At 33.6% G+C, this 15,834-nt stretch overlaps 2 protein-coding genes across 2 annotated transcripts; both read right to left on the bottom strand.

Annotated features, from left to right (window-relative positions):
* Positions 1 to 1,240: 1,240 nt before the first annotated feature.
* On the bottom strand, positions 1,241 to 3,534 carry LOC100182494. Its single transcript, XM_002123884.4, has 3 exons — positions 3,237 to 3,534; positions 2,713 to 2,911; positions 1,241 to 1,904 (listed from the first exon to the last, which is right to left on the bottom strand). The coding sequence occupies exons 1-3, from the start codon at positions 3,400 to 3,402 to the stop codon at positions 1,331 to 1,333; spliced, it is 939 nt and encodes a 312-aa protein (XP_002123920.1). The 5' UTR covers positions 3,403 to 3,534; the 3' UTR covers positions 1,241 to 1,330.
* Positions 3,535 to 9,391: 5,857 nt separating this feature from the next.
* Positions 9,392 to 15,005, bottom strand: LOC100184867 (transmembrane protein 106B). The gene is made up of 9 exons (XM_002123161.5): positions 14,780 to 15,005; positions 14,454 to 14,540; positions 13,585 to 13,648; positions 12,888 to 13,047; positions 12,423 to 12,500; positions 11,668 to 11,789; positions 11,071 to 11,124; positions 10,611 to 10,742; positions 9,392 to 10,307 (listed from the first exon to the last, which is right to left on the bottom strand). The coding sequence occupies exons 1-8, from the start codon at positions 14,880 to 14,882 to the stop codon at positions 10,634 to 10,636; spliced, it is 777 nt and encodes a 258-aa protein (XP_002123197.1). The 5' UTR covers positions 14,883 to 15,005; the 3' UTR covers positions 9,392 to 10,307; positions 10,611 to 10,633.
* Between the last annotated feature and the right edge of the window lie 829 nt (positions 15,006 to 15,834).

Genomic DNA, 15,834 nt, shown 5'->3' with positions numbered 1-15,834 from the left:
TTGTTTACTACCAAATGGGAAAAATAGAATGAAAAGGTGTATCTCCTTAACAATACTATGTATACACCACTTTAGTAGCAAAACGCTGTTAAATGTTCACTGTTTACACACAGCGAATGCGTGACATTTCCAAACTCGATAAAAAGGTTTACTAATCCAATTGAAATTGAACGTCACAGACCACAATAGTCACAACTATCTACGCAAGTCTTACTCAATTTATACAAAAGTAAAGACGTTTTCGAGGTTACTTTATGCGCGTACAAAAATTGGCGGTGTTGTATATAGAACTCAGGTGACGTGGTATAATCGACCCGTTTGCTTATTCACCCGTTTGCTTATTCACCAAAGCTACCTTCAGGGTACACGAATTATGCAAGTACTATAGACTACGAGAGCTTCACCGTAAAACGAAAACAAAAAGAAATCTGTATAAACATATCTATACTCCATGATAAACATATCTACTGCCACGCACTGAGCTAAATTGTGTACTCGAATTATGCGCTCAAGCTTCATCGAAAAAAATATCTGTATAAATATGTATATTACAGATGTGCTGTGGTGGTTTTGGATCCTTACGCTGCAATGGATAAAGACACTTGGACCGATAACCTCGAAAAAGGAACGCTACAAAGTTTCATGTGATTTGGTATCACGACGTTTACGTGATTTCGTATCACAATCACATCAACGCCAGTTCACGAACTGTGAATGGAAAATGCTCTTCACTGAGAAGACAAATAAACATTCATACAGCAGAACTTACAAAATATACTGTATAGTAGGTTGGGGTAAGATGGTCCGTGTTTCATCTTACCCCACGACAATAAACGTTATGCGAATTATCGTTATTGCTTATATATATTCTCGCATAGCGGGACGTTATACCGTACGGCTTATAACATGGGCTTCGTATTTTCAAACTCAATAACAAGTTGTTTTTTTATAAACATAAGCAACTTTTTACAGGGTCTATGAAACCTTTTCATTTTATCTACCAGTTTAAATAACTGGGCCAATGGCAGCGGCATCCAGCTTCGAAAAAAATTCTGTACGAAGCGCATGCGTGCTTTAAAAATACGATGTTATTTCGGCGCCTAGTTTTTTTAATGAACTATTATATTTATTTCCATTTTCTGATAATTACTTTGTTACCTATAAATTATAGAATATTGAAAAATAATAAATTCAAAGTAAAACAGACTCAACGTTTCCTACATTTTCATATTACTCGGCATGTAAAAGTCGCTGCCTTGTATTTATATAAATAAGGTGTACCGCATACAATAAAGGGCAATAATAAGAAAAGTAAAATTGACGATAAAGGTCATTTATCCACGGCCCAACTATTTAACCAATCTTCGCACTTTTTGTTCGCCTTCAGTGACGTCATACTAGCCTGCTGACCGCACCGCATCGTGACGTCACCAGAAAGTAATTTGTTCCAGTTAAGTGGGTACTGGCGGGGTGGGTAATGTCCGGATTCGCATGGTAGTCGGATCGTGACGTCATGATGACGTCGTTTCAGTGACGTCAGCATCTCGGCGTCCTGCTGCCGCGCACGTGACCACGCTACGTCACGCGCGGCTCGGTTAGCGGTTTCCAGGATTTGTTTATGGCGTAATAAAAGGGCATTGTGTCCGGAAGCGATTGTGGTTGGTCGCTGCTGACCACGTGGGTAACGCGTGGGAATTTCGAACCCGGAAGAGGAATCGGCGCTTCTGCTAATTCGGGGTAAGTGGCACGTGTTTGGTGCCGTTCGGGGTAAAATAGGGGGCTGGTAGGGGTAACTTTGACGCTTTTGCGTGATTGTAATCCCCTGGGTTTTTAAACTGTGATCCCAGAACGTTCGATTAATAACTCGCGGGGGAGAAACGCTTCTTCGCCAGCCGACGTCTTGCCTGAGAAAAAGATCTGATTTACTTTGACAGTTTATCGACAGAATCTGGTCGATCGTGCGCAAGGCAGAAAACTATAAATAATAACGGTATGCTCCAGAGAAATAATGAAAAATTATGTAACTTCTGAGTAGGGGTGTTTTGCCGAAAAAGGGCGCGTTTTCTTTTTCGGGCATTTGTGAAATTCACCAAAATTAAATGGGAGTCTGTTTTTATTTAAAGTATTTCATGCTTTGGGTACTTAGTTATTTTACTCAAATTCGCAATATAACTTTTACCCAAGTAGTACTCAGAAAAATAAGCTCACTATTCATTCGTTGGAAACCATTTAAATATGTAGAAATACCAATTTACAAAACCCTAGCATTTGACAGTGTAACTTTCTATATGTAAAAGTATAGTATTGTGGTGTAAGATAGAATACTATAGATACCGTTAGCACATTATATCCAATATTTCCTAATTGTGAGTTTTGACAATTAACAACGTTTTTTTAGTTAGAGTCGAGAGGTTATATCATTCACTGCTTTTTTACTAACAAATTGGATAACAACGGAGAATGAAAACGTGGACCATCTTAACTCAACCTATTAAATGTAGAACACATAGTAGTATGGTTTGGAATGGGATATGTTTTCATTCCATTTTTATTCTATATTGTAGTAAACAAAATATATGTACCGAATTACACAACCGTAGCTGGTGATCGGGAGAATAGATGATCGGGAAATACGGCATATTATGTGCTAACGGTATTCCATCTTTCCCACAATATGATATAAGTAAAGAAAAAAGGAATGAAAGTCCGCACCGTTTTTGGTCGATATCCGTGACAGGGGTGGCAGGCGACGTAGCAGCAGATCTGTTTGCATTTCGTCCAGTTGCTGATGACCTCATTTCACCTGTTTGCTGATCAACGTAATAACGACGGTACAGGTTGGATTCGGGGAACTTCGGAACCGAAAATTTCCGAGTTCCGTTAGGAGAAACGAACTCTTCGTTGTCCTCTTCTGTGAGATGAAGTAAATTGTGACTGGTATTGGTTTTAAGTAAATGAAACTTAAGTATTCTGGTAAGTTTTATTACAAACATGACAGTTTATACATGTAAGTTTTCCCTTTTTTTAAAAAAAATTCCCTAATTTAATTTTAAACTTATACATCATTAAAGATGGGCTCAGTTTTTTTTAAATTAAAACATTTGAAATAAAAATCCCACCGATGGATATTCTTGACAGCCTGTATGTAAGTTGCGATTTTTATTTCAAACGTTCCGGCTTCTTAAAGGAAAAAATCCTGCTAAAAAAACGTTTTTCTACTTTAACAAACAGCTTACCTGTTGAAGAAGGCGCTCGAGAAACCCCGCGTCGAAATTTATTCGTTTTCGTGCGAGAGCAGCGCCACACCGCAGACGACCTGCCTGATATATTTGACCGCAAGGTGCTGCTGCTGAGTTGCCGACTCTCCATCGCAGGCCGTGCCGGTAGTGACAGTGACGTCATAATGAAGCTGGCCAGTCGAATAAAGGCGGGAGTTCGACAAATTAAACACAAAAAGATGATTGATTACGAGCAAATCATAACATTGCCTGAAATTTTTCTGCCTGTAATAACATTGACCATAGTGAGACTACAATGGTGGTATTGTTACGTAAGACCGTTAAACCACTGCTAATCGAGAATCATCGAATAATAAATCTACAGCTGAGTGACCGACGGTTAAAAAACTTAATTTTATCACCTTGATCACAATAATAAATCTAACTATGTACAATTACTAAAACATGTACTTGTTTAAATGCGTTCTGTAATTCTGTTTTATCCATTTGCCATAACGACTGTTGATTTACCGCTACTAATTTCCGTCTTTTTTATGATGTGGTATACTACTTAAGCCTTCTATACTAAAGTCATGGATTTATTCAACATATATATATATATATATATATACATATAGTAGGGGGGAGATGGGACACCTTTAGGACATATTATCCAAATATTCTGATCGTGTTTTAAACAATTAACAACGGTCCATGGGAGTCGTGAGGCTACGGTTTTATAAGTCTTTGAATGTTCTTTGTTTACTACCAAAAGAAAAACTAGAAAATAGAATATAAAGCTGTCTCATCTCCCCCCACCCTATACTATATATATACATATACTTGGATAAATACGTGTTGGTATGCGGCTGGTATATTACTAAAGTTACTAAATACGTTTAAAATCAAAAATGTTTAACAATAGGACTTAAAAAGACCTATTTTTTGTTTCCAAAACTAAAATTTAGTAAAATGAACAATCAAACTACATATTATTTACTACAACTCGTATTTGAATAAAGACATACGTCACTGCTATATTACTGTCAAAAGAGTTACTAAACATAAGTTTAAAAAGGACTTTTTTTACTCTGTTTGCTGTGACAACAATATTACATTTAACCAATATACCACCTCCTTAAAACTGTATTACTACAAACTAATAATATAGTATTTTGGTGTATTATAGATATTTAGCAAATAATATCTCATATTTCCCGATAGTGTTTTTAACAATTAACAACACCCTATTAGAATTGAAATGATATACGTTTATTTAACCTTTTAATTAAAAACCACATACAGAATCGCTGGTCTAACTTAAAAGTATTTACAATAACAACAACGTAGCGAATGTTGTCTTACAGTTACGATGGCAACCATTGCTGACCAGTGACCAGTTTCGGTCAACAAAAGAAATATCGGAAATCAATGCGACAGATTTAGGATAACTGGTTCGGCGTTTTGTTGGTTTTACATGAAAAGAAAATGAATAAAACATTTTGGTTACTCGCTTTTTGAAAGGGATACAAAAAACAGGAGCGTAAATGGACCTGAATTAGAATTTGCACAGTTATAAATACACATTCTGTTTGCTTAAATTTTTGTAGCGATTTTTTTATAGAACTCATTTTCAATTAGAGTATTAGACAATGAGATTATAAATCGGGTTTTAAATAACAATAAAGTTTTATGAAAATTTGGTTTAGACCAATGTTTAAGACGCAAAACTAAAAATCGTATAGTAGGGTGGGGGAAGATGGGACACCTTTCCATTCTATTTTTTCATCCTATTTGGTAGTAAGCAAAGATACAAAAAAAATTAAAACCGTATTCTCACGACTCCTATAGAACGTTCTTCACTGTATAAAACCTGATCAAGATATTTGGATAATATGAGCGAAATATGTCCCATCTTCCCCCGCCACACTGTATCTAAATAGGAATACTTTTTAAAAGATATTCGGTAGAAAAAAAGGCCAACTGGACTTAATACGCACCAATTTTAACGTGACTGGATATATTAATTTGTTTTGCGATCAGAACATAAAATCACATCATTTTGTTATTATCTCTTCTAAAACGATAACGAAGGACAAAACAACAAGCGTTAAACACGCTATGCGGATAAAAGTGTGGAATATAGCGTCAGATAATAGGCGTGGCTTACAAACACAAAATCTGCTGTTTTTTGTTTAAGATATTAACCATATGTGATTTGACGTCACAATATTGATAAATGGATAAAAAGTGGTTTTGAATAAATAAATACTCTGGATCGGAACGTAATGAAAAGTAAACCATATGGCCTCCGAGGTTGTGAAATAACAGTACTGTTTTTTTTTAAATTTACGAAGATGATATCAGGGACCAATTTAATTAAAACAACGAAAAGAACCAACAAAACAACAGTCGTTAAAACACCCACGGCCTACGGGTAATAACTAGCGTATAAAGGAAAAGTGGCAAAAAATCGCGGCAGCTAAACTTATTATTTAGCTGCGGAAATCGACATGTAATTTTGATATAATATTACATATATTTTTAATAATCACCCACAATTTACAAAGTAACATACATGGTAACTCGTAAGCTGGTACGAGGTATTAAACCCGTGTGATAACGACTGTCGTTTTCCGGCCACGCAAGGATAAATAAGTTACATTTATTTATTTATATGCAACATTCTATATTGTAATGTCTGATGTGTAACACTCTATATAGAAACATATTACAGGGTAGGGTTAGATGGCACATTTTATTCTCTTTACTTGTCCCATTTGGTATAACACACAAAGACTATGTATAACTATATACCGTATTCCCAAGACTGTGTTCAAAGCACGGACGGGAACTATGGGAAATAGGTGCAGTATCCCATCTTGCCCCACAACACTATAGAGCAAGTTGTGGTGCAAAAGTAGGGTGGAGAAAGATAGGACAATTTTTTTTCATTTTTTTTTCTCGTCCCATTTGGTAGTAAACAAAGAACATTCAACGAATTATATAACTCATGACTTCCATATAGCGTTGTAAATTGTTCAAAATACGATTAATATATTTGGATATTATGTGCTAAAGATGTCCCATTTTCCTCCACCGTACTATACATTAAAATTCATTTTAAAATACTAATTGTCATTAAACGCTACATTGCCACTTCAGTGTTACAAAACAATCTCCATTATGACAACGAGATGACATATATGCGTGCCGTCATAGCAACCGGATTCAAACAGCGCAAAACAACCATTAATAATTTAAACGAGCGATTGTAAAATTGAATGATAACGCTTATAATATTATATAATGCTTTAGAACCACGTATACCTGGATAATGGTATTTGTTCTAAACTGAGCTGAACCCGAGTCGTATAGCCAAAGTTGCACGCGATATAGTCTGACATTTTAATATATAAACCTATTATAACGGGTGGGGAAAGATGGGACACCTTTTGCACATAATATCCAAATATCCTGATCGTGTTTTAAAAAATTAAGAACATTCTATGGGACGTGAGAATATGCTTTTTAAATTCTTTGAACGTTATTTGTTTACTACCAAATGGGACGAGAAAATAAAACGAAACAGTGTCTCATCTTCTCACACCCTACTGTATATATTTATGATATTTAATGAAGAACAAATAATATGAATAAGGGGTTAACGAGTAATTTGAAAATTAATGACAGTTTGTAATAGTTAATATGAATAAAACACTAAGATATTGTTCTGGGGCAAGATGGATACTGTTAGCACAGAATATACCACAAACTACTTTACATACTAATTTACGTTTTAATGCATCATATTATTTTAAATATTCTTACAAACAAGCATAAACGATAACAAATAAAAACAAAATGTATCTTACTTATTACTACAAAAAAACGTTTCCTTGTTTATATACGCACTAACAAAAACCTGAATATGCACACATTTACTGACTCGGAACTGTTTTTAAATTTCCTGAAAACGTATACGCATCGTTTCGGCAGAGCTTTATATTTTTACATACCTTATACAGTAAGCATACAACATATATGGTTTGGTACAGGAATAAACCGTCGTTAATACCCACTTGTTTGCAAGTCATAAATTACAAGCGTGTGTGATATATAAAGCACATAGTTACCAGATAAAAGACAAACAATGTACCGACATTAAGATCAAAGTGAGACTTTGTATAACGAATCGTTTTGCAATTTAATATAAGTTCCGTCCCTGGAGATTTGCCTTAGCGCAGCAAAGCAAATATTTTTCCCGGGATTCAAGCGGCAACGGATCGATATATCTCTACAACTTCGACCCAACGCAAACACAGACACGCGGTTGCTAATTTCACGTTCCCTCAGCCCACTTTATTGAACTTTTTATACTTGCTCAGCTGCAAGTGGTAATACAGATACATATGTGCTAGTCGAAGTACAAAACTACACCCTACACATAACTAGCAAATGCTATATAGCAAAAATAACCTTTTTTATTAGCATATCCTAATTCGCTGGGACTTAACACTATCCAGGGTCTGAAACTCCAAACTAAAACCGCATTCGTTTTTTCAGGCTTTAGTGTAAGCCAACGATTTATAAAGTCACTCCAGCGTAACGCGGTATTGTATACACAACTCGCATTTATCATATTCTAACTTTCACTGGCGTGCGTAACAATAGAAAATACGCACATTATGTCCGCAGTATCCGCGCTTCAAACCGCTAACAACTATCTCCGTCGAGTATTGTTACACCATAATAGGCATCAGCTGGCTCTTCTGTACAGTTCTATTACCTTAAAACCGTAGACAATAGGTCGTTGGGCATAGCGACTTAGAACTCCAGCGCTTAGTGACTTAATGTATTCTGAAAAATCGAGCTCTAAACTCGCTGTAACTGCTGCAATGTTGTTCACACGTTCGCTTGGTCAACTGTACAGTAGCCCTACTCCACACACTTGAAAGTTCTATTGTTATTTTAAGCATCTAATAACTTTTATCTTTTTTGGAGAGCGGTTCGGCCGGCACTGAAATATATTCAACTACTGACGTGTTAGAATAACAAGAAGTGCCGCATGCCGCTCTAGCTTGCGGAACAGGCGACGAAATACGCTGATTGAATCGATACAATTGCCATTTCCGCGCATTCCCAATGTTAAACTAACCGTGAAGAAAAATCGGCTACAAAAATGTCAAAATCACTATTTTATGGCTTAACTGCTTTTTGCTTATCGGCAATAAATTGCAGATATGAAAATTCAATATTAAACTTTCAAAAATCGACTAAGGTTTCAAATTCGGTCTGTTACATTAAACATTAAATAGTGTAGTGCCGCATACAATACATTAAGGCGAGAAAGTATGCTGTGGTTTCTGATGAATGGAAGCAACTTTAGTTATTCAAATATAGGCGTATGCTCCCTGTAACAACACTGCCATAGACCGTTTATCGTGTAATGTGAAATTATAGGTTATTGCTTAGTTTCAGTACGTTGACCTCCAGCGCCATATAGCGGCCACTAAAAGTGAGGAAATAAACAACCTTTAGCTCCATCAGATTTTCGTATCAATCCAAGACTACTTCTAAATAAATAAGCGTCTCTTCTTCTTACCTTACCTAAAAATGGTTATTCCCCTTTCTTCATACACTACAAGAATAAGCCTTGAATAAGTATATAAATTAATATATAGTAGGGTGGGGGGAGATGGGACACCTTTAGCACATAATATCTAAATATCCTGATCGTGTTTTAATTAATTAACAATGGTACATGGGAGTCGTGAGAACACGGTTTTATAATTCTTTGAATGTTTTTTGTTTACTACCAAATGGGGCAAGAAAATAGTATAAATAGGTGTCCCATCTTCCCCCACCCTACTATATATTTTTATCATCGTAGCGCGAACAGTCGTTATACATAAATTGTGTGTTTTCATACACCTTGTGTTCGAGTAACCAGATATGTATTTTTTGTATGGCAATAAATTTAGATAAACCATAAGAGACTACTGGGTTTAAGGAATTGCCGTTGTGTGTCTTGCCCAAAAACACATCCGCCCGCAATGCTAGCAACGACGAGCCTCGAACACATGTTGTTCTACCCTTGCTATAGTTTCTAACTACCCCTACCTAACTTCTACTGTACGACTTGAACAAAGATTTATCAACAGACCACAAAATAAAAGAATAACACCTGCATTTTTATAAAACAAATAAATCTAATGCCAAAACAGTTTATGAGATATAGACAATATATGCAACTATTTTACAAAACTGTACACAGTTTAAGCAACAAATTATACAACCTACAGTTAATAGGATAACGCTATCCTGTATGATAGATACCACACAGTGCCAAACTGTGAACAAAATACGTAATTAGTTCACAGGTGAAGGCAGAATATAACTTAAGATATAGAAGGATGGGACACTTTTAGCACATAATATCTTAATATCATGATCGTGTTTTAAACAATTTGCAACAGTCCATGGGAGTTGTGAGGATAGGGCTTTATAATTTTTTGAATTTTCTTTGTTCACTGACAAATGAAACGAAAAAAATGGAATGAAAAGGTGTCCCATCTTCTCCCACCCTACTATATTTCGAATGTTTGAAATTGCAAAACATCTGATGCCCAAAGTTGAAGGAAAATTTGCACTGTAGTTAAGTACGGAATACAATTATTATTTTTGCTCTGTAAATGAAAAGGTTCTTTTAACCCATTAAGGTTTCTTTTAGAGGATGTAAGAAGTAGAGAAAAATAGCAAAAGTTTCATATGGAAAAATGAAATTTAGGGGCAAAAAGATTGGATTTGGGTAAAAGAGAGAAAGATATAAGTGATACCACACCCCAGGATTAAGTCCCAATTTTCTAAAAGGTCTTATAAAATTCCTAGCATGCAGTATCATATGATTTCATGCATATGAAATAGAATCTACTAGTTAAAGTAATGTGTAGGTAACTTTAATTGTGTAGGTTAAAATATATCCAATAGCAATACAGAAGTACAGTAGAGTATTAGTTAAACATCTGATGTAATATAGAGGATGGAAATGAAGAAAAAGATAAATTGACCCGAAAATGATGCTGTCACCTGCAAAAAATAATACATTGTAACTTTCTCTTTAGGTTATTTGAATATTCATGTCACAAATGGGTTGTCTAAATTGTCAACCTTATATATAAAATAAAAAATAATCACCCACAAAGTTACAAATCTAACTTAAAAGTGGGCACTAGGTAAATGAAACAGAAAACCTGTATTATAACTACTAACATTGCCCCACCACACGAGGATAAATAAGTTACATCATTCATTCATTGTCATTGTGCATACAAGTATTATGTGAACTGCACACAGATCACTAAGCATGTGACATGCCACACATTAACCTACATAGTCAAACATCATCGGAATTCTCAAGTATGACACGCAGAATTGATATTGTTGGCACTACAATCAATATATTTGTATGTGGCCAACGAATTCTGTTCAGAATGTTGAAGGTATGATGTGGTAAGTGTTGCTCTGGTGATAAAAACAAAATAAACTTAATTATTTTGGTTTAAATATAAAAGAAAATCAAAATTGAATTTTTTATGTTTTTAAACGGCATTATTTAAAAAAAACAAACAATGTATATTTGAACAGATAACAATATATTAAAAAAAAAACAATATTTAAAAAAAAAAACAATAGGTATCTTAATAAAGAAAAACAATATGTATGAAATATAAAATATTAAATAATAACAATATTTAAAAAAATACTAATATTTCGAAAAACAACACACATATATAGGCTATCAAATATTGCAACATTGTATTAGTAATAAAATTAAATACAAAAAACTTACTGAAGCTTTATCACAATGTCATGAACCTTTCTCTTTGGATTGGTACACAATTTACTGTGAAATAAAAACAATACTTCAATAGGTAGTTGAAGTTTAAAAGTTTAAAATAATATTGTGAAGAATAATGAATGAATGAACTTGTTTATTCTTATGTAGTGGGGCAACGACAGTCGTTATAACACAGGTGGTCTGTTTCATACATTTCGTGCCCGGTTACTTTGTGGGTGGTTATGGGTAAGGATGTATGTGGAGAAATAAAACTAAATGGAACAATTGCAGGATTAAGTTAGACATAACAGTCCTTAATTTCATAACCCATGGTTGTAGGACCTAACCCATATAGAATAGAATTTTTTTATCAGTTATGGAAAGTTTATAAGTAAGTAAATTTAGTTGAAGAATTAATTATGATATTAGAACAAATGCATTGTGTACAAACTTAAACAATTAGGTTTCAAAATGAAAAAAAAATCATAAATATATATATATATATATAATATATTAAAAAGTTGCATGCCAGTTATTACAACATAAAATCACGCAGCGCACTTTATTTACCAACACAATTCCATTGAAAGTTATTTATTGACAACTTACCACATAAACTCTAGCTGGTTCTCTTTATTAAACCTTGTGACTACTTCAACAACTAATGGAGCAGTGGTACGCGCACTCACATATAATGGACTTACCTTCATTTTCCCGGTACCTACCGACACCTATGTAGGATATATGTGTCGTTAAATGCAAAAATCTTTTTTGGTAAAAAAGACAGTTATAGGCGTTGTTAAATGCATTGTAAAAAATAATGAAAAATGTGCAATATGTCTTTGGTCAAAAGGGACACTACAGTTAGACTTTTGACAGATGAATCAGCAAATAGGGTTAATAAAATTAAATTTGCGTTTCTACAACATATGTGTCGTTAAATGCATTGAAAATATTAACAATTTTAGTGTGTATTATATATTTGGTCAAAAGGGCAGTTAGTTACAGGAATTTTTTTAACAAATAAATCGGGTTATAACATAAAATTGAGTTTGGACAAACGAGACAATTATGTAAAAAAGCTTTTATTATTTGACAGATAATTTGGGTGAATAATAATATTATACATTTATAAAAAAAACTCTAAACTATAAAAGCATTTAAAAAAAGGTTTTATTCATCAGTTAACACTTAATTATTAAATATGCTTACAGATTGCAAAATAGTTTTATAGAAACACAGTTGCTATTTTTAAACATTGAAAAAAGTTGAATTTGTATGAAAAAGTCATGACTTTTTTTACATAAATAACGTATATTATATATATATATTACATCTGATGTTAAAATTATTCCATGCCCTACCTGGTCAAAGAAGGCTTCTACATTCACTTTGGAAATTTCAACTTGGAAAAAATTTGAGTTTGTGATGTTAAAACGATTCTGTAACAACAATAAAATATATGAGAGCAAATAAATAGTACAGCCTGTTGATACACATGAATATGATGGTACATGTCCTTTCAATAAATGTAATGTCATTTAAAGGTTAGGAATATATAGAACTCAAAGCGATAACAACAACAAAAAGAAGGCTATTTTGATAAATTAAGCAATGGAGAACAATAAACACCTGCAGGCTGCAGCCATATATCTGCCAATGCTATAATATCTAACTATATATTGTGATCAATTCTGTTAAGTGACCTGCCCAAAAACACATACTCCAATATTGTTAGCAGCAATGAGCCTTGAAGCTATAACCTCTGGGTTAAACACATACCTGCTAACCATTGGGCCATGGTGTTTATTATTTATTTAAGAAATTACCTTAACAGTTATAACTGTTGAAGACATATTTGTGTTGAGACAAACAGTAAAATTAACAATTCCATCTTCTTTGATCGTCACGGCTCTCGGAAGAAGAAAGAACAAAGTTAAACCGCATCCAATGAGGCAAATTATTATCGCAAGAACAACGTAACACTTTCTGAAATATATATATATATATATTTTTTTTTTTACAAGAATGTTAAGTTGTTGACTGTTGTAAATTAAGGTTGTTTTGTAAAAAAAAACTAATTTAATGTGCATTAACACTATCAAACACAGGCGTAATTTTTTGACTGGCTTTGTTGAAATGCCGAACAAATTTTTGAAACAAGGTTGACACCAAATTTTTAACATGCCAATTTTAAAACCTAAAATATGTTTAACCCTGCTGTAAGGTGGCTATACAAACAAGCAGAGCCAATGTATATTAAATTAATGCATTTGCTATATTAAACAAAAAGGGTCCCTAAGTTTGACGACTATGAGCATGCATCCCAATAGCACCCTTTCCACCACATTTAACTAAAAAATCATACTGTATAAACATATTTGATTTATAATAATAAAAACATAACTGTGGGCTAAAATTTTACTCTAATAGCTCTTGGCAAGGGCGTTACTGTTTATGCAAAACATTTTGCATTCTTTTTGTTGTGTGTATAATTTAAACTTGTAACTAAGTATAAATATTTACGTTCTACGGGGCTTGAGACGTTGGTCATTGTAAGGGATCAGTGCAACCAATTCATCTTCTTGTTCTGTACACAAATAATGTAATATTACATGAGGTTTATAACTTATAATATTAGAAAAACATAATTGGATTTTAGTAGTCTAGTAGGTTGGGGTAAGATAGGTTTCATTCTCTTTTATACTCCAATTTGGTAGTAAACAGAGCATATTCACAGAATTATATAACTGTATCGTCACGACTCACAACTCCTAAAAGCATTTGCAATAGTCAAAAATGGCAAAAAATCTCTTTAATTCTCCCATTTGGTAGTAAACAAAGGATATTCCAAGAATTATATAACTGAATTGTCACAACTCTTAAAGAGCGTTTCTAATACCTAAAAAAGGGCAAAAATTCTAGTTTTTACAGTTAAATGATTCATTATGGTCGATGTTAAAGATTATGACTTACTATCAATATCAACTAGGTCATGACGTGTAGTATGCACAATTGACTAGATGATAATGTATTTACAGTCGGTAAACTATGTCACTGTTTAGTTTATGTGTATATTTTATTCAACAGTTGTTACGCGACCGTCCATGCATGGTAAACTGTAGAACGAGGTGATTGTACGTCACTCGCTTGTCTCGTGTCTTTATTTCGTTCTGTTTGTGAGCTTTGTTTATCTTAAATTGTTTTTGCAGACTTCAAAAGCATTCAAAAGTGTCACAATAAATGTAATGAAATAATGACTGAAAAGGGACTTCACTATTATCTGCATACAGGACAAATAAATATATTCACACAAGAAGTCAGCTCAGCAGTGTGAGTAATAGAAAACAAACATGCAATAACAACAAGTAGGCAAACGCATTACACTCTATGACCTTTTGCGATTCTTCCTGTGCCTTTACATGTTGGGCAAGTTCTCCCGTCTTTCCCACTGAATTCAACGTATGCGAACTCATCTGAACCTGAAATTATAAATTGTTAGATTATAAATGTATATTTATATATTTTATTAGGCTAGGTGGGGGAAGATGGGACACATTTTTTCTATTTTCTTGTCCCATTTAGTAGTAAACACAGATAAGAACATTAAAAGAATAATGAGACCGTATCCTCATAACTTTCATAGACTGTATCCATATTTTTGTTTCTAATACAGTAAAGCGTTTAAACAAACATTACAAAATCCAAAAATAAAATTTACCTGTTGGCTCATTATCAGGATAAAACGTTCCATAACTGCTACTGTTTATCGGTTGCTCCGTAGGCTCATAATTCGAATTTTCCACGCCGTCACGAATTGTCATTATAAGTCTAAATTTGACTTAGTATTATCTGGTTAAGGGTGTTAAGGCGGCACTTTCAACACTCACGTGAAAACGAAAACAAACAACAAACATATGTTGTTCATGACGTCATCAACCATTTTGTCAAAAGCGCAACAAGTGTTACCGAATCGAATTACTTAGTTTTCCAGATACAGCAGTGTTCTCTCTAAATTTTATTCTCCGATGTTCAATTAAATATAATGCAAGAAAAATACTTAATACTACTTCTCTTAACTTGTAGATTAAACCTTTTAAGATGTATTGTTTTTTCAACTAAGTCATACTTTTCTGACAGCTACAAAAACCTACAATTTCACACATATGGAAAATGCTGAGTAATATGTTTATTTCTGCAATAGGTTAATAATCGCAAAAAAAAACAATTAAAGGGCAAAATTAAACGTGCAATATGTGTAATGGTTTTAACAAAAAAATTAACTGAACCGCTGTAACACAAAACAGGAAAACATTGAAGTTTCAGTGTTTAAAAAATTAAAAAAACATCAGTTTTAGTCAAAAAAATTAAAAAAACATCAGGAAACAATAAACATTGGCCCTTTTGCTAAAGTAATAGGCTATGAAAGTTTATACACATCTGCACAAATAGGGTAAGCTTCTAGTAATACGTTATAAACTTTGCATAGCTTCAGCAGCTAGAAGTAAAATATATTGTTAATCAAGCATTTCAGGCAGGAAAATTCAGTCGTTTTAGTACATTTGAGGGTACACAGCAATCCCTAAGCAAAATTAGTAGGTATAAATGAATCAGTTATAACAGAATACATTGCATCATTAAACTGTAAGCTTTAATTAAGCTGCAAGAATATCATTATATATCCTTGGTTTTTGCAATGCTATCTTTCTCTCTAAATATTCAGCAATTTGCAGCAGCAATATCCTCTCTCCACCAAGCACACATGATCTGTAAAAT

The sequence above is a fragment of the Ciona intestinalis genome, chromosome 7, assembly GCF_000224145.3.
Source record: "Ciona intestinalis chromosome 7, KH, whole genome shotgun sequence".
NCBI lineage: Eukaryota > Metazoa > Chordata > Ascidiacea > Phlebobranchia > Cionidae > Ciona > Ciona intestinalis.
Note: the sequence above shows the minus strand (reverse complement) of the source record. Positions and strands in the feature narration are given on the sequence as shown.